Below are 25,694 nucleotides of genomic sequence, written 5' to 3'. Positions count from 1 at the left end.
TTTTAGCAAGCCCTCAGGCAAAGAGTTTGCCTCGTCCAAACGTAACATGTTTTATTAGCATAAATACTTCTAATATCATAATACATTATTCTTTCTATCATTATTAAACCATTCACATCTGTTCATGTTCATAACTTTAACATTACATTACATTTCACTTTAAGTGACTCTTTCCATTTTCATCGTTCACATTTCACATTTCGTTTCATTGTCATTTCATTCCATTTTCATTTCATTCATTCGTACTACAGCTGCTCTTTAGTTGTCATCAATTAGTCCACATAGAAATGCTAGAATCTTCTAACACGACTTTTAGTTGTCATACATTTACGTAGTTTCATTAACATACACAAGCAACATGGTTCATATCATATTTCATTCTTAATGTTTTACTTACTTAGTCTTCATCTCATACATTTAACATATATTTGGACAAAACTTACATTTACTCATGTCACACAATTTAGTAATAAAATTTATACATATTTCTTGTAAAATAAGTTAACTCACATTTAGCATTTGAATACTGAAAATATAATTTCCATTTCTTACATAATTTTTCAGAAAATATCTTTCACTTTCATCAGTTTATTTTCACATATACATAACTAAATAAGCGATCTTAAGCTCAGAAAACATAATTTACATGGTTGGTCTTTTAAAACCTATACCAAAACATATACAAAAGTATAACATAATTCATTATCTTTTATTTCATAAAATCTGATTTAATATATAATTTTCTCTTACCTGACTTCCTGAACTACGTCGGCAGGATCCCGAAAGATGTCTGTGGCGCTCACCCGAACCCTAAATCAAAAATTTTAACTCCATTAAATTAACCCTAAATAAAATAATATTTTAATATTTCTTAGAGTCTTAAATTCCAAAAAAATAGTTATACCCTCAAATACAACCAATTTACTTAATTCCTTAAATCTCACTCTCGCTTTGGAATGAAGTTTAGAAAACCCAAATTGAAAATTTACTCACGCCAAAATGACGACAATCGCAACTAAGATCACATGGTGGTGCCCGATCGTCGATTTAGCGACAGATTTAAAGAGAAATTGAGAAATTAGGGAAATTTTGTCTTATCCCAGGAATGGTGTCTACGTAGCTCCCACGACAAATTCGCTCCAATAAATATGTCGATGGCGGAGCTAAGAATCCAACGGCACCTTCGGTTTCCCAATGGCACCTTCAATTAAATAATATTTAACTAATTAATTAATTAATAATTAATCTAATTCCATTTTATTTCATATTTTTTTATTATTTTTTTCACACTATTCCTTTTATTTGTTTATTTATTATTTTTTTTCCTATTTATTTTAATCATTTCTAATTTTTCAGGTTACTACATGGTCTGTCTCCAATTGCCGCTAAGCAATCGTCATTTCTCAGGACAGCCTTCATCTTCAATTTCCAAAGAGAAAAATTACGTCCATTGAACTTCTCAATTTCGCACTTTGATACCATTGTAATAGATAAGATCTGCTCCTCCACTAAATTGGCTCCCATTTTTTCACCGTGATCAATACCGTATACATGAACAATATCGTAAATGAATGGAACTGTATACTTGAACAAATCTCATATACGTTCACAATACTGTAAAAGTATCCGATGACATGTGTGAATAGTAATTGTGAATAGTAACCCCAATCCAAAGGTCGTAACCCAAGGCTCTAATACAACTGTTAGGAAATTGAATGGGTAAGAACAGTATCACACAGCTAAAATAAGAAATGAGAAAATAGGAATTAACACCAAGATTTATATGAAAAAGCCCCAAACAAATTAAGGGAAAAATCATGAGCAAGAGTACAAGGAATCCACTAAAAAATAATAATACAACTTCTCTCTAATTACAAGAGGAAAATAACGATACCTCTCTCTTGAATAAGGAGTACACAAATCTCACTAGAAACTATAGGCTACAACAAGGACACTTTTTTAGGAGAGTACTTGATTTATCTTTCTTTTAAGCTGGAGTTGGAGATACTTGAGATGAATTGGAACTCCTAGTAGGCATCTTTATTTATAATAGAGAGTACTGCTCACCTTTATTGAATTCTCCTTTCTGCAGCCACCTTTATAGACTTAAGTAGCCACCACTTATGCAGCCACCAAATGAATAGTGCAGTCACCATATAAATTGTACAGCCACATATGAATAGTACAGTCTCTATGTTATACTTTGAATGCTAGAAATGACTTTACAATTCAACATCCTCTACCTAGCAACAATATATTGTGATGACTCCCAGCCAAAGAAAATAAAATAAAATGAAATTGACATCTTAGGATGGATGGCTTGTGGTTTATGCAGGTTTTTATGAGAAAGCATGACATTTTTTTTGTGATGGTCCAATGGGGCAGGCAGCAGTCGGCCATTATCACAGAGATATTTGTGTAGGGATCAAATTTTCCAGGGGTCTATGTCAACTTTCTCTAATTTGGTGTTTCCCACCAGTTTGAAATTTTGTGCAGTCATGCCCTCACTCATTAATCATAAAAGGTACATTAAGGGGATACACTGTTTCAGCATGCCCTAGCATGCGCATGCAATTTTTCCCCATTTAGTGGCCTTCATATTAAATGAAATGATGGATTCTCAAAGCAATTGTAAAGGGAGGTTCCTGATTTTAGACTAAAAAGACATTGAACAAACAAATTTTTGAGAGGAAGTTATGGCGTACTAGGCTAAGATAATCTCATAATGGTAGACAAATGCTGGCATTGTCATCAACAATACCATGTCAAGCAAAAAGGGAAAGGTTTCATGCTGGAGTTTTCAACATCTTTTCCACCTTTTCTAATCAAAACCCTTGGCACACATCAAGTCAAAAGCCAAGGAAAAATTAGAAAAGGGAGTGGACAATTCAGAATATGTTCAAAACTCCAGATAAGATCGGTATATTGCAGGAAGATAAAGTGGTATCTAGCTATGCGCCATCCACCAGCCCTACTTACATTAGGATTTAAAACTCTGAATTTTCCTATAACTCAAAGGTCATCCAGCTACCTTGAAAGTTGGCTGAACACACAAAATCCAGGCCATATCATTAGGTTATTCTAATGCTTGTTCAATGGTCAAGCTCCAAGAATCTTGATTGAACAGATCCAGAATCTGCAGAAAATATTTCAAAGGAAAACGTACAAAATAAACTTATGAACATGCTAAAATTCCAAAGATAAATAGATTTCCAGAGAATGAGTGGATATCGCTCAAAGCACTCACACAAATATGGATTTGAATTTTGTTCCACTCTTCCTTGTCCCTTCTCTCTTCCCCCACCACATGATGTGCTAGGCAGCTGTAATATCCACTTCCAAGAGGGTTTTTTGGACAGGAGAAATTCGAGGGAAAAACTAAATTAACCGCTCAAAAGGGTCTGCATAAACAGTGAAAGCATTATAAATCACTATATGGACATTGATGTGAAAGCATATAGTCCATCAATTTTTACATCTTCATTCTTCATCTGTTCCAATGAGAATTATGATGATGTTGCATCTAGATAATTGAAGGGCTAAATGCTTTTCCATCAATATAAACAATGGCCTTTTCAATATTGAAATTTAATCTGGTAGGCCACATTCATGACCCCATGACCTAGCTAAAAATTTGTCAAAAGGATTTGAATGTTGAAGGACATTGTCCCCTGTTTTTACTACCGATTTCGGTATTATGGCTGTAAGGCTGTAAAGGGAGATGGTAAAAGTAAAATTGAGGTGACTGGAGGAGGGAGGTTCTAGGACAGGAGGGATGTAGGGCAGTGTAATTATTTCATCAAAGACCAACAAATCACAAGTTTGAGCTCTCTCTCACTCTCACTCTCTCTCTCCCGGTATCAAATCTTTGGATAAGATTAATGACCAAGTGGGACCACAATTCCTGTGAATAGTATCTTAGATGACACTAGAAATTCTAAGCAAGACCAAATCTATCATGTGGCTATAGATTAGGTAAATGAATAAGCATCATATCTGTTTAAAAAGTCGATGCGTGTGTGTGCGTGTGAAAATGTGCTTGTTTGTGTGTTAGTTTTCTCTTGAGATGGTAGAGTTTCTAAACCCCATATGATTCTTAATCAAGGTTTTCTTTTATCAGTAAAAAGGTATGCATTAAAAGGGCATCAACGGGATGCCAAACCTTGGTACAAGAAATCAATCACCCTGTAGGGTGTTACGAAAATCAAAAATTACATTAAACTTATTTTCTACAGATCCGTAATCAAGTCAAAAATTTGTTTCAACTACTCGATTGGAGAATGGCAGACACGTTTTAGATGGGGGCTTAAGAGTACTTTAAGCCATGCAATGCTTACTTTTGGTTTATACTATATTCCAATGCATGTTCAGCAGTTTACCGATTTCTAGAGCTAGGAAGGATAGATGGCCAAGAACAATTTGTGGTAACACTCCCTAAGCATGACCATATGATTCTATCCACATAAAGTCGATGCCAAGAAGATGCTAGGAAGATAACCTTGGGACCATGACTCTTAGCAGCAGGGGCAAACTCAGAATTTTCTTTTAGCAGCGGCAAATTTAATAATATAGTTGAATTATTTTTAAAAAATAATGGAATATACATTTATGCCAAAAAATTGTAATAAGTAAAAACTCATTGAATATGTTTTAATCAAAATTTTAAAAAAAAAAAAAAAAACCCACATAAAAGAGCATGAATACTAGCATTTTCCAATAATATCTTTGACACTAATTTGACCCATTCATTATTTTTAATCCCTCTCATTCAACTTTTGTCACTTAGCCTAAGGACCTATTTGGAGAAGCTTAATTCTGGGTAAAAGTAATTTCATTTGCATAAAATTATTTCTATGCTAACATCCACAATAATTTAATTGTGCAGTGATCATTAATCTAAAATCAACTTTAATAGGGGGAGCCTTCAACAACCAACTTACTCTTAATGTGATTCCAAGTTCAAATTTCAATCCCAACTCAAAGGACAACAAGACAAAGAGAGTGAAGATTTTGAGACAAAAGCATGAGAGACGAGACATTTCTCTGAAACATGAGGAGATAATACTCAAATTCAGGGTTTAGAAAAATCCCAAAAGAGAGATCAACACAAATTCAACAGGCTAGGAGGTCAAATATTTTTCTTCTTTTTGTTTTTGTGGTCATGTGACTCTTTTTGAAATGTTACTCACCCATATCTGCACATATATATTCACAGGGTGGAGCAGTGGGGAATATTGCAAGGCTGCAGCCACGAGAATCGCAGCAAGCATGTAGTACTGAGTTAAAGGCCTAATCAATGATTGTAAAATCCAGTTGCATGACCATCATGAAATTCAAACTCATTACCTCTCATCCTCAAAACCACATGAGAGCAAGCCTTTACCACTAAACTAAATACTCACCCCCGATCCTACACAATCTTTTTTCATTAAAACAACAAGAAACTAACCTTGGGCCTCTGCTTTGAAACCTTTTTATGTTTAGGAGTAGAGGGAGTTATCAACCTGACACGTGATCATCCAGGGACTTTCAGCTAAAATCATTTGATTGGTGAACACTTGAACCAAAAACCTCACCCTTGCAAAATGGGCTAAAACATCAATAAACTACAAAGCTATTAATGCACTTTACAAACCCATAAGCTCTCTAGTCATGCAAGCCATTATTATGTTTGGGAGTGCAAGGACCCATCCCCAATTTGACTCAAATCTAACACAATCAATGTGTTACAAAGTGCAGACATAGAATCCTGAACTATCAACTATCTGGATAAAAATCAAATATTAAATGCCAACAATAGCCACAAAGATTTGGATGGGGTAACTGAAGACTTCTCAATAGTACAATGGAATCTATAACTACAAGAAAGGAAATGGGCCCAGTACAAGCTGCATGAACATACTTGCGTAAATCTGGTGATGCCTCAAGCTTGATTTAGGTTCAATGAACTAAAGGGGCAGAGGCTATGAGGTTCAACTTCTTTCAGCATACATTAATTAATTAAACAAAGAGATATTTCGGTAAATAGCGGAACAGCTAGAGACTGAGCAAATGATCGGAGTTTTCGGTACAAGTTTCCTAGCGAAGTGCTGTACACAGCCACCTTAAGGACTAACGGCTCCAAAAAATTTCATGGCATTGTAAGAGAGCAATCATGTTGAACTTAAACCAACATTTTTTTTACCATTGAATGTGGAGGTAATGGAGAAATTACAGGCCCGTTTAGTTGTGAAAAACACTTCCCATTTCCTATTTTTTAGTTTTCCAAGATTCATATTAAAAAGGTAAAAAAAGAATAAAGATTTTGTTTAATTGTGCAAAAAAAAAGTTCATTTTTTATTTGTAGATTTCAAAATAATCACAAAAAAAAGACAACTTGTTGTCCAATTTTCCAAAAAATTATAAAAGGTAGTATTTGGATCATGGATTTTGGGGATTGGATTTGGGTTTATGTGAATTCGTAAGAAAGCTAATATATAATCCACATAATTCAAAGTCCAAGACCCAAATTTCATGCTCCCATATGCAAAGTAAGAAGACAATAATTTATAATTTAGAAAATAATAAAAAGATGTTTTCCATTTTTCCTATATAAATTTAGAAAATTGGAAAACAAGATGACGTTTTCGTAATTATTTGAAAAAATTAGAAATACAATATAGAATTATTTGCACAAGTAAATAGTGCCGAAACTAGTGCCGAAACTTTTTATTATTGTCCATTTATTTTATACAAATGTTGTAAAACTGAAAAATTAGCTAACAGTTTTTGTAATCTTTGAAAAACTGGTATGGGAAACAAGAACTATTTTCTACATGTTACCTACTTTAAAAGAACAAAAAATTGTAAAATTAGCAAAAGATAAAGAGGACCAAAATGGAACTTGGCACGTTGGCAAGGTTGTCCAATTACACATAGGCACCATGGGTCCTATCTACATAAAGAACTTTGCATGCAGAGGTAGGATCACACACATCAAAACACCTCTTCCCAAACTAGACTCCATGTTGGCAAGAGCCCTGTGCACTGGGCAACCTGCCTCCTTTTTATGATAAAGAAAGCTAGGATGATGAGTCATGATCATAAAAAATCTCTATTCTGACTGTCACTGTGCGGCCAATGACACGTTTCTGCATTCTGAATGGGCCTCCATGGACTCCACAATTGCAGAAATTATGTTGTACACTTATATTACTGTCACATTAAATACACTCCCAGATCCTCTATGATGCTGGCAGAGTCATTTTCTCTTGGAGATGTTTGATAACTCTTTCTTCTTAAAAAAATAAAATAAAATAAAATAAAAATAAAAAAGATGAAGTCAGTTTTATTGATAATTTTATCATTCTGAATGGGTCATCATGCACTCCACAATTGCAGAAATTATGTTTACACTTACATTATTGTCACATTGAAAACCCTCTCCATAATCCTCTATTATGCTGCTGACACAGTCGTGTTTTTATGAAGATTTTGTGAATAGGAAAGAGAGAATAGATAAGACACCAGAGAAGAAGTCTGCCCACAGAAACCTAAAGAGAAAAAATAAAGACAACAAAGATAGCACAGAAAATTAAAGCTCTTCAGTAACTCTGAACATGAGATACAGGAACTATTGCAAAACCACTAGCCCCTGAAGACCATAGCAAAACAAAAAAATTTCTCTATCCAAAAGCAAATGAAGGGAACAAGAAGTATTCATAAAGATCCTTAAATTCCTTTCCAGCCAAATGCAACACAACATGGCAAACAAAGCACAATCCCACAAAACTCTAAACCACAAAAGCTCAAAAGAAACAACTCCTCCACAGAATTTGGACACACCCAATCTCAACAATACCGAAAAGAAGATTACAAAACTTCCAAACGTAAGGGCAATGCAGAAAAACAGATGAGCAATAGCCTAATTACTCTGCTTAACATAGAACACAGATGTGATGAATCCCTATTAGAAGCATCATGAATGGTGGTGGATGATAAAAATAAATAAATAAAAAATGGAAAAGCAGCACAGAAGGGAACCAATTGCCCCCAATCCCCCCACAACTGGATTTTAGAGCCATCCCCCAACATTTAGCAAGTCAATGAAATAAACATGAGATAGATCTGGGAGACATTTCTGAGGACAAGCATGGTTGATATTCAACCCACCTGCCCCAACCCAAAACCTTAATATTCCAGAATCCCACACTAAACCCTAGAGAGCCAATATTTTCTCTTGATCACTTTATATAGGACCCTTTGATATAAATTTTATATCAAAGAGACACAATTTCCAAATATAAACATCACAACCACTTACAAACAAAAGAGATTTTTTGACAATTGACATGAAACCTTCCATCCCCAATTCTCCTTCAAATCTAGGCTTCCACACAAACTCCCAACTAACTAAATGATCTTTTCGATCACCTCACACCTCAAACAAAAGAAAATCTCTCATAAACTTCTCCAATCTCTCAGCCACACAAACAGGGATCATAAAAAGAGATGAAAGAATAAATAAGAATGCCCAGAGAAACAAGCTGGAATAACTGTAATGCAACCCACCTTAAAAGAAATATGCTTCCACCCGCCTAACCTCTTAGCTACTCTCTCTACAACAGGGTACGAAAAAGAAGTAGCACCAAAAATACCCACAGAGGGAGATTTAAACATGTTACAGGCCACTCCAGCACATCCAACCTGCTAAGAAAAATTTTTATGAAAAGCTAATGCAATAAAACACTCAGTACATTGCCAAACTCTAACAGATCTACCACAACACACAAAAGATGCACATATCACAGAGACAAATATAATACAATATATTACCCCATTATACCACCCCCAACAAACCCCATGCTTTAAGGAGAATCAAGACCACCAGAATTAAATAATGCAAAGCATTCATTTATGCAACCCTCCACAATCCAGCCAGATGTTAATAGGCTAGATCAAAATGAGGTTAGGAGGGCTTATTGAAGAAGAGTATGTTAGAAGGGTTGAAGCTGAGAGAGGACTTGGCTCTGATAGTAAAGATGAAGGAAATCTCTTGGAGAAAAAACTCTGTGGCCCAAAGGAGGAGATGAAAAACTAATTTTCCATGCTGAGGGCAATGCTTACAAGATGATTAACTTCATTGAATCTGTAGAAATTACTGGGGAGCTGTTAATTGAAGAGGGAGATATAAACTAAGGAATCAAGGCCTTCTATGAAAATATACTATTATAATCTATTCAAAGAAGAGGCTAATTTCATACCCAATTGGAGGGTTTTGAAGTGGAGACTGAGCAATGAAGCAACAGGATGGCTAGAAGATCCCATAAAGAGCCTACTGGGGATAAAACCCAGGTATTAACATGTATTCTGCTGCCTTTTCTCAAGCACTATTAGGAACAGTTAAAGGAAAAGTGATGGCTAGGTTTAAGGAGTTCTATTCTACAAGGAAATTTGTGACCAGCCCAAATGGTTCATTTGTTATGCAGATCCCCAAGAAGAGTGGGGCCTTGGATCTCAAGCATTGGAGGCTTGTAAATCAGGTGTAAGCAAGCAAAATGGTGGCCATAGTATTAGGAAACATTATTTTATATATATATATATATATATTTTGTTGGGTTGTTGGTATTAATCAAACTGCATCTAGAGGGGAGAAAAATTATTGATGCACCTCTTCTTGCCAATGAGACAGTTGATGTAAGGATCAAAGAAGAGACCGTTCGGTGACTATAAGTTTGAAACAGAAAGCTCGCTGGGGATTTGTTGTGAATGTTTTAGAGAGGATGGGCTTTAGTTTGAATTGGAGATCTTGGACCTGGCAGTGCAGCTCTACAATAAGGTTTTCTGTAGGGTTTTGGGGTCAGTAAGATTTTCAACCTAGTTTGACTGAGATTTTCTTCTTACCAGAGCATTGAGACTTGAGGCAAGGAGACCCCTTCCCCCCTTACGATTCTTTTGGTTAAGGAGATGTTTAATAAACTGCAGAGAAAATCTGAGCAAAAGGCAGGGCTTTAGGTAAGCTAAGGGGGAAGTTGTCAAAATTTCTTATCTGTTGTTTGCAGACAATGCCATTATATTTTGTGAGCAGTGAAGGAACAGATTCATAATTTCAGAAGTGCCTTCTGGCTTTTGAAGCTGCTTGTAGTCTTACCGATATTTTGAGTTTGAGGTGTAGTCAAGGCTCCCTTCCAATTTCTTACCTAGGGCTGCTTCTAGGAGCAAAATACAAGGAAAAAGAGTCCGACAATTGGAAGTTTTGAGTGAAAACTGGCAGAATCGAAAGTAAAATTACATCCAAATGGGAGCAGGTTGACTCTGATTAAAAGTATGTATCTAATTTACACACACACTTATATCTTTCCCATCCCCAGCCTAGCTGCCAGAAAGTTGAAAGTATTCATTTCTTTCAGGTAGAGAAAAAGATCATTATTTTAAATACCATTTGATGAGGGAGGTGGGGCATTGTGAAAATTTGTGACTTTGCCCAGTCAGGAGATTTGGGGGTTCTTTACAAGCCATGCAAGTGATGAACAAAGCTCTTCTTGGCGAGTAGCTTTGGAGATTTACCAAGGAAAGGAAAATTTTTTAGATGTGATTGGAAATAAATATGGGGATGTTGGAATGTGGACGGAGTCTAGCAGGAATCTGCATGAGATGGGCTTGTAACAATCAGGGACTAGGAATGGAAGTTATGTAACGGTTGGGGCCTTTATTTAAAACCATGAAGTGGAGTCTAGCAGGAATATGCATGAGATGGGCTTGTAACAATCAAGGACTAGGAATGGAGCACTTACCAATGCATTTAGGGGCCAGAAAGTAGCATAAGGCCCAGTGAGAGTAATCCAACATTCCCTGGGAATGAAGGATTCCTGGGCACCATACATTCCCATGCTCACCTATGGGCATCTATTTTTTTGGAACAAAATTGTCCCTAGATGCCCCACCATATTGGTCAGTTGAACATGAATAACCCCTATATTAAAATTGGAAATAATAATATTATTATTATGTAGAGCTATCCTCTTTGCTAGTCTTGTTGAATAACTATCGTTTTTCTTTAGAAGATGATAGGCAATCTTGGTCTCTAGATCCTTTAGGGGTTTACTCTTGCAAATATTTTTGTGATTCTTTGAATAGGTCTAATTTATCTTTTCCTCTCCATAGTTCTATTTGGAAGGACAAAGCTCCCTATAAAATTAAGGCTTTTATCTGGTTGGTTGCGCTTGAGAGAATTAATACCAATGACTTACTGCAGGTTAGGAGACCTTTGATGGTTGTCTCTCCAGACATCTGAGTTCTCTGTTTTAATTGTTCAGAATCATTAGCACATTTGTTCATTCATTCTGACTATGCTTGGAGGGTTTGGAATAAGTTATTTGGTACTTTAGGCGAATGTTGGGCGAGTTCTAAGACAGTGGAGGATTTTTTGGCAGTGTCTTTTGCTAGCTTTGGCAGGAAAAAGTAAAGGGCAGCACTTTGGAAATGTGCTTTTTTTGCAGTCTTCTGGGTTGTGGGTGGAGCATAATGCGCACATTTTCCTAGGGAAGAAATCATCTCAGTTGCTGGTTTGGGAAAAGATATATTATTTGGCTTCTCTTTGGTATGTGGGACAAGGGAATTTTAAGGGGGTGAGCTTTTTTGATATTCAGCACGACTGGCTTTAATGTGTGTTGGAGTGTTAGTTCATGCTGATTTTTCTCTCTTGTGTTTAAGTCTTTAGGTTGTTTCTTTGTATTTTTTATCTGGATTTTCCACACTGTTTAAGGAGATGTCTTGTTCTCCTAAATGTATATTCTTATTCTATTAATGAAGTTCTTCTTTTATAATAAAAATAATAATATTATTATTTCATAAAAATATAATATTAAATAAAATAATATAATATATAATTAGTTATCCATTGTTGCTATTTTTTTCTTAAAATGATATAATAATATATTGTCATGACACAACATACTAATCATGATAATAAAAATATAAAACAATATCATATTACGTTATGATAAATGTAATCTTACTATCTTAAAATAAAATAACATAATTGATTACAATATAATATAATATTATAATACTACAATGCATAATATAATAACATAATTTTATAATATGAAAATTTTAAAATAAACATCTTATATTATGAAATATGACTATTCTTCATATATTACTATACACAAGGGTTAAGGATATTTTCATAATCTTATTGAAAAACTTGATAGGATTCTCCAGTTGAACCAAATATATGATCCTGTGTAAATTCCCAAGAATCCTATAACATGACCCAAACAAAAATATTAACATTGCCCCCTATTCCCGGGAATGTTGTTCCAGTGGGCAGCTTAGACTGGCGAACCAAGCAGCACCTTACAGAAAGTGTAGGACGAGTTTTCTCAGTAGCAGCTTTTGTTGTTGGAGATGGACACTAGTGTATTCTTGACATGATGTTTGCTGTGCTCTGTGTGGCACGTCAGTCTCCAAGACCTTACAGTTTGGCCGGCATAGAAGGGCTGATGGATCAACCTTAACATGAAGGAAGAAGAAAAGTTGAGATGGGTAAAGATTCAGGAGAAATTCTAGAAAGACAGAAATGGAAGATTGTTTGATTTTCGTTAAGATGCAGTACAACAATGGGTGAAACAGAGGGATGAAGACATACTGTTTTGAGTGCACTCAAAAGAGCGAAAGTTTCTCCTTAGTCTTTCTGCTCTTAGATTAAAGAGGTGATGGAAAGGCAGGCGCAGCTAATTTCCCTTGGAATGCCAAGTGAAAAAAAGGTCCCTTTACAACGTGAACTTTTATGCTGGAAGCCACTTGGGAAAGAATCCCTAGTATTGACAACTAGATGAGTGTCGTGCAGTTAACAGGCATTTTCTGTGCAAATGTAAGGGAGAAGCAGTTAGGTACAATCTGTTGCATTACAGCTAGACAACTTGGATGACTCCTCTTTGGAGTCCTTTTTTAATGCCTAAGCTTAGTATTAAAAAGAGGAGGAGGAGGAGGAGGAAGAAGAAGAAGACAACCTAAGAGATTTCTTGACTACTAGTACAATGAGTAATCTTCAAAACTTTGCATCCCCTTATCCATGCCGACCATTTTCCAACATCACATATTCAATCATCATTAAAAATATGGACCTGTTGCAAGTCAATAGTTGGTGTTTTACACGCACGAGAAAGCTCAACCAAAAGGGAATCATGTTGTACCCATACCGTGAGGATAACCCACCCAATAATAACCCATCATTGCACCCAAAACCAGTACTATACTCATTCTCGTCACCACTCATCACCCCACTTTCTATCATCGACACCTTTAGCACCCCTGGCTGCATTCCCTCTGGAAGAACCATCAACTTTACATAAATTAACATCTACCATCCACAATAGAGAAACTCAAATTACTACTTTCATGCTGTTCAAAAAGCTTATGCAGCCCAGTCCCAAATTGAGTTGCCCTTATCCAAGATGCAGGATTCTCAGAGCCAGTAGCCTTTGATTCAGAAGAAAGGAGGAAACTCCCAAATACCCAGACCTGAACCGTCTCAAACATCACTATTAAATCAACCATCACAGCCATGACTTCCTGTTCTCTGCTTTCTTTGAACTTCTCCAACCTCAAAGAGCATCTCTTTGATCATTTGTGCTCTACGAGATCGTAGCTCTAAAACACTCATCCACATTGATGAGATCTCCTTTCTCAGACATTTTAGCATTTAATGATAGCAATGTTGAATTCCTAGGATTTGGGGTCAGCAAGGTTCTTCAATCACTTTTCTACCTATGATTCTAATAAATTTGTACAAACTAATTAAAATAACTTCACGACACACACAAGCTAATTCATTCACAGAAGTCATTAGCAGCTATGTATTACATTATCAAACAAAGGCCACTTTTTCCTTATGCAGTAAGAGAAATTACCAAGCCAGATTTGGCAGTTGGGACTGACTGAAGACCTTTTCTCTTTATTCTTTTCCTTTTTTTTTGTCATTCCTATTACCTTCTGTCATATCTCCCTCCACTTGTACAACTCTACTACGTCTCAACCTTCACTACCCACCTACCTAAACTCCTGCGCTATACTAGCGCCACCAATGCAAAACATTATCCTTAGTCAAAATCTCATCTTCAGATCAATTTGCCATCAAGATCAAGGCTGATATAGCTCCCTGGTCACACAATCATCTCAACTTTACATCGCCATTTAACCCATCAGAACCATCTCTTTCTCCTGTATTTTCCCATTGCTGACATCCTCATTCTCATCATTAAATGGGTAAATGATGAGATCATGAACATCATGCGTAGATTGCGAGTTTAACAATCTCAACAATCTGACAAGCAATTTCAGGTCAATCCCACATGGTTCCAACTCTGTATACACATTGAATCAATTGGGAAGAATTGAATCATAAAATGATGTGACTATATGAGTTGAATCACAATTTTGACAACCAAAGGGTTCAAGTATGAACTTCCTCTCCCTTGGCCAGGATGTCAAATAATTAATGTTTGTGTTTGGGGAGCACTCAAAGAAGAGTAACATTTAAAGACCTTTCCTAGTTCCAGGATTTGTCCCAAAGTTTTACGCCCCCATTACACACTGGACCAATGCCAGTTCCAAAGGAAAAAATTTTAGAATGGTTGTAAGCCAACATGGATTACCTGATAAGTTTCTACCCTCAACCACCTGGAACTTCTTCATTGAAATTTGATGGCACAAATTTTACCAGGTACAAGCCCAACGTCTGGCTCATATACACAATCAGGTTTACTCCAGTTCCATTCTCTCCACATGCACACTCAGAGACTAATTGCATTTGCTCCCTCATTTCCCTTTTACCTTTGCAACTCAAACCCCAGCTGCTCTAAGCTGCAATTTCCCATGAAATATGGGGTTACAGATCTTCAAACATATCATGAGATATCATCCTGAAATTGATGCCTGAATCTAACTGGGAGATTTGGTTGGAATCTTTAGATTTATAATATAGAATCATCCTAAAGTCAACGGTTCAATTTGTGCTAAGAAGCTGTCTGAGATTTGAGTAGAACCATGAAAGTTTATCAGAAAATTTATATGCAATTTTAAGATCTGGAATACAATTTGGTTCATAAACAACATATAAACTAGCACCTGTCAACATGAATACAAGAATGGGCATATAAGTCAAAATTATTTGTTTTTGAAATTTAATTTCATGTAATTTAAAATTTTTGCAGTGATTCCAGGACTTGATAAGAGCTTTATGTAATCAAAATTCAGGATGCAACTTTAAAACATATGGAGGTACAGCCTGCATTCCATTAAATAGCAATGACTACAAAAAATTATCAAAAATTTATTATGAAATTCTATAAACAAAACAGGGAAGATGGGACTTATTGCCTGATCACACGCTTGGCGCCCTCCAAGGTGTTCTTGAGCAGCATTGCAACCGTCATAGGACCAACACCCCCTGGAACAGGAGTTATCCATCCAGCTACTTGACGTGCTTCCTGAAAATCAACGTCCCCCACAAGTCTGTACCCAGATTTCCTACTTGAATCATCAACAACATTTGTTCCCACATCAATAACTGCAGCACCAGGCTTGATCCAACTGCCTTTTATCTAAAAATTGGAAAAAAGAAAAAAAAAAATGAATGAATAAATAAGCAAACCTTACCATCCACCAGATCTCAGAAAAAGGCATTAAAATAATAATATATAAATGCTGTTCATTTTATAGGAAAAATAGTAAAGCTATAAAAGCAATGGTGCTGCTCAAAAAGTGGTGGCTATGATGGCTATGAACACCCAGAGCTACCTGTTTGCCAATTGTTCAAAGCTTACAAAAGCCAGTCATGCGTTTGATGCATATATAAACAATTTTCACTGCTTGATGGTTCGCAATAGAGGTTCTTGCAGATAAACATAAATCTAATCACTTTGAAGATCTTCTAATCCCATATCCCTCTTATCAAAATTGATCTTTTGAATGAATCTCATTTCTGATTTCTGATAGAAGTATAATGTACAATGTAACAGTTAATTAAACAGATCAAATTCAGGGAAAATTGAGTCCCCAAACCCAGAAACTGTTCTCTTGAATTGACTAATTAGTTTGTTGTCACCAATGTTGACTGATTTTTTCAAAAATAATCACCGTGCTGTGCCATATTAAAGCTAGAAGCACTAAACTAACAAATCAGTTTCAGTGGACATATACACATAAGGACCACGATTAACGTAGCAATCAACCAAGAAGAAACAGAAGTAAACAACACTGTAATTTATAGTTACCATCATTGCCTGTCCTGCTGCAGCAATAATGATGTCTGCTTCACGAACAATGCTTTCAGGATCATGAGTACGTGAGTGCACTATAGTTACTGTGGCATCCGCTTTCAGAAGTAGCAAAGAAACTGGCAATCCAACTATGTTACTTCGACCTACCACAACTGCCTTTTTTCCTTTTACAGTCACGCCACTTCGAGATAGAAGTTCAAGACATCCCTGTTGAAATACTTAATTCAGAAATATCACTATATATAGAACATAACCAAAGTTCTAAAAAGGATTTTTATATATTAAAATTTAAAAAAAAAAAAAATTCATGATTAGATATCGTTCCTAAGTAAAGATCTGGATAAGCAAGAGATGCTTGTTTCACAAGATCATAAAAACAACCTTATCACATTAAACATATATATGCCTCACTCATTTTTTTAATGCACTTGCACAAGGTTAATCTCGAAGACATATTGAAGCTCCGCTACTAATACAAAGATGATCTGCCTTGGACTAAAGAAACAGCATAGCTTAAAAATCATTTCAAAGGAGTGAATATTATCTTGGACATCAAAAGATCAGCCCAACGTCACCTAAAACATGGAACAATCCAGTTCGTGGAATGGGAACAGGATTGTGGTACGACACATTCTCTAAAATGTGGAATGTTAGGGGTACACTCACACAGATATATTGGTGAAAACTATGTAAGCACTTGTATATTTTGGGGAGGATGAAGTGTTTCAAAATTTAGAAAAGATTTTCTTCTGTGAAATACATAAATAATTAATTAGGATGGAACTACAATGTGATAATTCTCCACTTTAACTAATACAAAAATATGTTATGTGAAAAATGTTGAATCAAAACTTAGGATCGTCATATTTTGCATTCCAGAATGAAAATGAACCATGTTTCAAAAGTTTGTACCAATATGTGGTTCACCAGGGTGTTAGAGTTTTTCGGTAATTATGGATCAACCATAGCAGGCTAGCAGCAACTGTTTGCCATATGCGGACAGAGAAGAATAACATGTTAAAAGGGTATTCTTTTATTCATAAAGAAAGAGTTATTCAGAAGATTAACAGAGAATCAAAATGCAAATTTAAAAAAATAAACAAATAAATTCAGAAGGATTCCAATTGAAATAAAGCATTTATAAGCAATTGGAGTATTACAATAGAGTTAAGGACCAAGTACATCATATCATGCCAATGGAAGCCATTTCCTGAAGGTTATTGGCTTTTGAAATCTAACAGAGCAAAGGAAGGATCTAGGATTTGGTGGTATGATTACGATCGCCATGGAAACATAAGGTTCCTGCGCTGTTGCTGTTGCAACACAGCCAATATCCACAATTCATCGTGATTTGTAAGCTAGAAGTAATTAAAATTGGAGTAGGAATTGCTAAAGAGAAGAGAATGGAGACAATATTGGTGGCTGCTAATTCAAGTACTCCTCAAAGTATTCTTTGTTAGAAGAGGTGCCCTAGAGAGTGAGAGTACAGCAAATAGCAGGACAGATAATGAGCTTGCCTGATGAGTTATTGACCGAGAATTGAGCATGTATCTATAGAAAGCTTTTATGAGAGTGTGTGTGTGTGTGTATAAGTGAGTTCTCATAATTCCATAGAACAATGTGAGATGTTGAAGCCTCAATAGCTTCCTCGTGAATGTCTGGGGCAAGTTTGTACATGGTGTAAATAATGGGTTCTTAAAAGGAAGAAAAGCACATGTACCAACTAGGATTGAGTACATCACCTTCGGGGTGCAGGGAAGGAATAAAGATTCTCTTCCTTTCATGGCAAGCTTTCCAATGTTCAAAGGATGGAAACCATCTACGTCCTTCTCAATGCTAATCTCACCTAAGACTTTCTCTTCATTTATATGATTGGGTAAAGGAAGCTGAACCAGTATACCTGCCAATGCAGCAAACATGGTCTTTATCATTGTAATAACAAATATAAAGAGAAAATGCCGATTTCAGAGAACCAAATGAACCAAAGTATATATAACTATATTGCCAACACTAGACCATGATTGCACAGCTAATGATTTCCATCACAAGTGTATCATAAGTATATAGATAATCTGAAGACCATGGAAACAAAATTAATTCTAACAGAATATAACAAGCTAAGAGTAATAGCTACTTTTCTTATGCTTCTATGTTCAGAAAATAATAGGTAAATATTTATAGTTCCAACAACAACAAAAGCCTTCATCCTAACTATTTGTGTCCAGCTACATGGATCCCTTCCTCCATTGAACTCGATTTAGGGATATCTCGTCTGCGAAATTAGAGTTTATTATAATCCTTTTTACACCCACTACAGGGAATGTCCAAACTATCCTAATCAATTTTCTCTAGTCCTCAATTAATGCCACCGATTACTTTCACATATGCATTAATTTTCTTATTCTATCTTTTTCTTTTTCAACTAATCATCCATATTTATTTCAACTATACTCATTCTAAAAGCATTTTTTTTCTTTATCACCAAGCATATAGATCCAAAAAGTGGAACTCTGTAATTAGAATAATGTTTTAAAAAAAAAAAATGGAGAACATTGTATGTGACTACCATGAACATGAACAAAGTGATCATTGCAATATATATTGCATTCTATTTAGGATTTTTTTTTTGTTTTTTTTGACAAAAAAACAATAGAGAGAAATCAATTCCTTTGCATGTATAGATCATGTGACATACACTTTTAGCGCTTCTCAAATTAACATCATATCCATTCTTTCTCACTCTGTTCAAGAAAAGGGACTGAAGCCCTCACATATACCAAAGATGAAAAAAGTTCCAATTCCACCTTCTATGAGACACTGTTAACCAAATGCACAAATCTGGGAGATGAATTAAGTGCTTTTCACTTTAACAAAGCTCTAGAAACTAAGCATGCAAATAAAATAAGGAAAACATTCAACATCCAATATTCACTTTAACTATTAAAAATACAACAGTAGTTGTACTTATAGCCAACTGACCATGAACATCAGGATGTGCATTTAACTCATGGACCTTGCTGATCACCTCTGCTTCAGTTACTTGCTGCGGAAAGTCTATGTCAAAGGACTTAATCCCAACTTCAGCACATGCCTTTCTCTTCATACGTACATAGCTTTGAGAATCCTTCCTGCTGCCTACAATGACAACAGCCAGTCCTGGGACCTAAGCAGATAGAGCAAAAATAATATTACACCGTACTACCAAATATGCAGTAAGACACCAAAATGAATGCTCCATCTTAAGACTTTCTAATTCCATATTGTACACTACAAAATAAAACCCTAGATGGCTAACCGCACACAATGGACCAGTAAAGCTAATTAATAAAAGAAAAGTACGCTCTCCATAGAGACAACATTCTATAAAGTGCCAAATTGTTTTATCATAGAAGACTCGATATTGGGGTTACAAACAAGCAGATTAAGGTTTAATATGGATCCAGTTCAAAGACCAAAATTTGACTCCCATAGTCGAGCAGTACCTACAAGAGGAACTTAAACCCGACTTGCTCGAAGCTAATCAGCTCCAGAACAATAATTACTCACTGGGGAAAAAGCTATACTATGTGTTTGGGAGTATGAATTTCAGGCATTCCGATTGAATTTCAAGCTCAAATCCAAGCTCCCAAACATATGGGTGGTGAACATGGAAGTTTCTTCAATTATCTCAATTTCGAAGCATATGACCAAGTTAATTACATCACAGGAATTGATAAAACACGCACTCGAACGTAAGGACACCAGAGATGAAGCATTTCAGCAAACATCAAGCTATTTAATACAGAAAATAACGACCAGATGCTCAGCTATACGGGGTTGGACGCGAATTAAGGGAATAACAGCTTACGAACTCCACAAGCATGTGTGTGTGTGTGTGTGTGTGTGTGTGTGTGAGAGAGAGAGAGAGAGAGAGAGGGAGAGAAGTAGTTACCTTGCCGTAAGTCTGGGAGAGTTGGCGAACTTCAGAGGATATTTCAGAACGGATGGTTTGAGCAATGGCTTTGCCGTCGATGATGGTAGCTTCGCGACGGTGATCTGATGGCGACGCCATAACGAGATTTCTTGATCTGAAGAGATGCAAAAAAACTCAAATTCCTTTGCGACCGTCTCCTTCCTGAGAGAACGAACTGTCGAATGGGATGATGAATAACCTCTTCTATTGTTTTTATTTTTTTTATTTTTTAATTCCAGAAATCCGTCAAAAATAATCTAGTTGCAAAACATTTTAAAATTTTTTTTTAAATGTTAATTTCCATGAAAGCATATGACTTTCTCGTCAAATTTGTAAATTTAATAAAAATTCTTTTTATTACATATAAACTGTGAAATTTCATTGTTCTGATACCTATTATTATAAGTCAACTGACATCTCGTTTCGTTTCAGATAGGATCTATGAAAACTATGCTACAATAAACAACCTAAGCAGCGAGAAGCTATATACATAAAAACATATCCATATATATATATATATATATATTTACAATACCAGAGTGTCAAAATATTTCTCAAGCTGTACATACACGATTATTCCCCAAAATACCTCCAACTGAACTAGGGTCAAACAACAATAATCTCCCCAAAAATACTCAACCTCAAATAGGGCAGTACTATAGCCCCCTCTATCTACGATTCTATTTTGCTCGCCTAACTGGATCACCTGAAAAATATTAAATCATTAGGATGAGATAATGCTCAGTAAGACAAAATATGCTATCGCTAGTGTGTGGCAAATGAGTTATATATTTATAATAATCTGATTTAGAGATATCATGGATAACCAAATCTGAAAGAAACATGTATAAATATTGTACAGTATAGCTCACACTTACGTTACTTAACATAACTGTTTTTATAAATTTTCTATTCATAATACTTCTATTATTCATAGTTACGTCTACTGTTTCTGTAAATTTGAGTATACATATAATAACTGATAAAATTTCTCTAGATGGATAACTATATGTCATTATTTAACCCTTCATGACAGGGTTGTGCGGCCCTAGGCGGGACCTATCTTGACCGGCCAACCAAGGTAAGTCAACTAAACTTCAACAGTTAGATCGGCCTCCTCAACCCTTATCTGAAGGGGAGCCTATCCACAACGTAAGCACGATCGACTACTGAATACTACATACTATCTGAGTAATGTGGTTGCACTCTGAATTGAATATAGCTATAGTACCGTACTCTGTAAATTGGTTTGTAATGGTCCATCAGGATCTGATACTATATAATACATTTCTATATAAAGTCTATCTGTTTTACCATGATTCTGTATTAACTGTATTAACCATGACGTTATAGTAAACTATATTACTGTATGTCATGGTTTCTGTAAAACTGTGTAGTCATGGTACTATGAAAAACTGTAAAACCATCTTCCTATCTGTATATACTGTAAATCATGATCCTGAAAATAGTGTAAAAGCATCTTTCTGTGTATATACTGTAAATCATGATTCTATCATTACAATGTAACCTTAACTTGTAATAAAATTGTATAAATTGTATATCATGATACTGTAGAAACTATATAATCGTAATTTTGTAAAAAGTCGTGTAAAACTCTTTACTATATCAATATTCTCATGCCACATAACTAAAATTTATTAAACATAATTTATAAAACCATTTAAATTTCTACTCTTAAAACTCATGAACACATACTATATTTTATTGGTAAAAATCTCTACTTTATCTAACATAGCATATTTCCCTTACCTGATTACTGGAGAGCCCCTAATATGACTGGTCCTATACCTGCAGGATTCTCCACTCAACACCCTGAAAACAACATCTCCCAAAATAAAACTTTAGTATTTCTTTGACTACTACATTTTCTATAACTGCAAGTAAGCCAAATACTGAATAAAAAGTCTTACCTTGAATTTGGGATGAAATTCAAGATAGCCCCACCAACGATCCACTTCAGTAGATTTGAAGAGAACTTTCTCAAGAGTGTCGTGGTGGCCTCGGATCATCGAACCAGTGAGAAACCGGCCCGAAATCTTGGAGAAAAGGGGGGAAAGGACGAAAACCTAGAGAGAGAAAGAGTTTCTGCGCAATTTTGCCGAAAGAAATCCAATTTTAGTATACTTGTACATTGACCTTCGTTGACGAGACATGCCACTTCATCGACGAGGTCAATAAGGGAGTTTGTAGATGAACTCATAACCTTCGTTGACGAATTTCAAGCCCTGAAAAAGTCCTCTCGATATCTCCTCGTCGACGGGACACATGTCCCCATTGACAAGCCCAGTAAGCCTGTTCGTCGATGAACACCTGCTAAATTTCTATTTCGATTTTCTTTTCCTCTCCTCCTCCTATGATTTAATTAATACAGTTCACCGGGTCTCTACATTCTCCCCTCCTTATAAAAATTTCGTCCTTGAAATTAACCATCCATATGATTCACCATCCCTTAAAGAAAATGAGCTACTTATTTTATTACTTATCCTCACTTATGTCGGAAGAATACCATGGTTACATAAGTAGTTCTGGGAGAATACAATTTTACCTAATAAAGAAAGTTCTCCCAAAACCAAAAATACTACCTATCATATACTCTATATTACAAATACACCATACTACATAAAATAAAATAAAATTATATTACTTTAATTTACAAATTACTGCTATATCCCACTAAATAAATGTGGGTATTTTTGCCTAATTTCATCTTTAAGCTCCCAAGAAGCTTTTTCTACCATGTGATTCTTCCACAGGACTTTTACTAGTGGTATCTTCTTACTGCACAATTTTTGTTCCTTTCTATCCAAGATCTGCACTGGAGCTTCCTCATATGCAAGAGCATCATTGAATTCTAATTATGCGTAACTAATAATATGGGAAGGATATGTGACGTATTTTCTTAACATAGAAACATGAAATACATCATGTATTTTGGATAGAGCTAGTGGTAAAACTAGCCGATAGGCAACTGGCCCAATTTTCTCAAGTATCTCAAATGGGGCAATAAACTTAGGGCTCAACTTACCCTTCTTCCTAAACGTCATGACTCCCTTCAGTGGTGCTATTTTCAAGAACACATGGTCCCCCACTTCAAATTTCAATTCTCGGCAACGAGTATCTACATAACTTTTCTACCGACTCTGTGCTGCACTGATTCTATCTCGAATAGGTCAAACTTTTATCATACGCTTGCTGCACTATTTCTAGCCCCAAAACTCGCCTCTCACCTAACTCACTCTAATATAAAGGAGAACGACACCTCCTGCCATAAAGTGCTTCATAAGGTGTCATGCCTATACTAGCCTGATAGCTATTGTTGTACGCAAATTCCACTAGTGACAAATATTAGGTCCAACTACCCCAAAAATCCAATACACACACTCATAACATATCCTCAAGTATCTGAATTGTTCTCTCTGTTTGACCATTTGTCTGAGGATGGAAAATGGTGATGAATGCTAATTGAGACCCCAAAGTCTTATGCAAACTTTTCCAGAAACGTGATGTAAAGCATGAATCATGGTCTGAAACTATAGACACTGGTACTCCATGGGGTCGAATAATCTCTTGAATGTAAATCTCTGCTAATCTGTGCATAGGGTAGCTAACTTTAATGGGTAGGAAATGAGTTGTTTTTGTAAACCTATCCACAACTACCCAAATGACATTCTGACCATGCGGCGCCGGCGGTAGCCCAGTAACAAAATCCATGGATATGTGATCCCACTTCCACTCAGGGATATAGAGTGGCTGCAACTGCCATGCTGGCCTCTAGTGCTCCGCCTTAACCTACTGGCACGTCAAGCACTGCTGCACAAATTTTGCGATCTCTCCCTTCATACCACTCCATTAGAAATACTCTCGAAGTTCCTTATACATTTTCGTACTACTAGGATGAACTGTGTATAGAGACCTGTAAGCCTCCTCTAGAATCATTCTCCTAATATCATCATTCGCAGGCACGCATAATCTAGTGTGAAAACTCAGAGCCCCATCATCAGAATTGCTGAATTCCTCTCCCTAACCATCATGTGCTCGGGCTATTACCTCTGCTAACTCTGGATCATTCCCCTGAGCGGCTTTAATCTTTTTATATAGCGTAGGCTGAATAACAAGATTGGCAATAAATACCTTAGGATCATCCTCCACTAATTCCATGTCGAGCTTCTCTAAGTTCATCTGAATTAGGTGCTGAATTGCTACTGCTAACTGCGTTGTATCCCCTGATTTACGACTCAGTGCATCAGCCACCACATTTGCTTTACCTAGGTGATAGCTGATGGTCCAATCGTAATCCTTGATAAGTTCTAACCATCTCCTTTGCTACATATTAAACTTTTTTTGTGCAAAGAAGTATTTTAAACTCTTATGATCAGAAAATATTTCACATCTCTCACTATATAAGTAATGCCTCCAAATCTTCAATGCATATACAACTGCGGCCAATTCCAGATCGTGGGTTGGGTAATTCTTTTCATACTCTCTCAACTGCCTGGAAGCATACGCTGTCACCCTACCATGCTGCATCAATACACAATCAAGCCCTTTCAAAGACGCATCATTCTAAATTACATAACCATCTCCTCCTGATGGAATCGTCAATACTGGTGCAATGATGAGCCACTGCTTTAATTCCTAAAAACTTTGCTCGCATTCTTCATCCCATGCAAATCTGGCATTTTTCCTGGTCAACCACGTGAGAGGCCTTGATAAGGCTGAAAACCCCTCAACAAATCGATAGTAATAGCCTGCCAGCCCTAAGAAACTTCTGACTTCCTAAACATTCTTTAGCCTGACCCAATTCACCACTACGTCAATTTTAATGGGATTCACGGAAATACCATCCCCTAAGATCACGTGACCCATAAACGACACTTTCTCTGGCCAAAATTCACATATACTAAACTTGGCATACAACTTTTTCTCCCTGAGCGCCTGCAGTACCTGCCTCAAGTGCGCCTCATGATCTTCAAAACTCCTCGAGTAAACCAGTATATCATCAATAAAAACCACTACAAATAGGTTTAAATACTGGTGAAAAACTCTATTCATCAAGTCCATGAACACAACTGGACATTCATCATACCAAATGGCATAACGAGAAATTCATAGTATCCATACCTAGTCCTAAAGGCTGTCTTCGAAACATCCTCTTCTTTTACCCTCACTTAATGATAACCTGATCTGAGGTTGATCTTGGAATACACTTGTGTACCCTGGATATGATCAAACAAATCATCTATACGGGGTAGAGGATATTTATTCTTAATAGTAACCTTGTTTATCTCCCTGTAATCAATACACATCCTCATAGACTCGTTTTTCTTCTTTACGAACAACACTGGAGCTCCCCACGGCGATACATTGGGTCGTATAAATCCTTTATTTAGCAAGTCTTGCAATTGATCCTTTAATTCTCCTAATTCAGCCAAAGTCATACGGTGAGGAACCTTAGA

At 36.1% G+C, this 25,694-nt stretch overlaps 1 protein-coding gene across 6 annotated transcripts in view; it reads right to left on the bottom strand.

The window, feature by feature from the left end:
• Window positions 1-20,413, bottom strand: part of LOC131155808 (bifunctional protein FolD 2) — a 47,044-nt gene extending 26,631 nt beyond the window's left edge. Inside the window, exons 1-7 of one of the 6 annotated variants that reach the window (XR_009136902.1) lie at window positions 20,197-20,404; window positions 19,245-19,428; window positions 18,008-18,165; window positions 16,260-16,472; window positions 15,364-15,587; window positions 3,248-3,401; window positions 1,782-3,136 (exon numbers count right to left, since the gene is read on the bottom strand). Coding sequence is in view for 5 of the 6 variants with exons in the window: in XM_058109235.1 (XP_057965218.1) it covers window positions 7,463-7,532; window positions 15,364-15,587; window positions 16,260-16,472; window positions 18,008-18,165; window positions 19,245-19,428; window positions 20,197-20,316 (969 nt within the window). In the remaining variant the exon portion in view is untranslated. Of the gene's footprint in view, window positions 1-750; window positions 811-1,781; window positions 3,137-3,247; window positions 3,402-7,307; window positions 7,533-15,363; window positions 15,588-16,259; window positions 16,473-18,007; window positions 18,166-19,244; window positions 19,429-20,196 lie in introns of those variants that run through there. The other 5 variants (XM_058109234.1, XM_058109233.1, XM_058109235.1 and 2 more) reach the window with 5 other exon arrangements.
• Window positions 20,414-25,694: the final 5,281 nt, after the last annotated feature.

Source organism: Malania oleifera, chromosome 5 (assembly GCF_029873635.1).
Source record: "Malania oleifera isolate guangnan ecotype guangnan chromosome 5, ASM2987363v1, whole genome shotgun sequence".
NCBI classification, from domain to species: domain Eukaryota; kingdom Viridiplantae; phylum Streptophyta; class Magnoliopsida; order Santalales; family Ximeniaceae; genus Malania; species Malania oleifera.
This window is presented reverse-complemented; position numbering and strand designations above follow the sequence as displayed.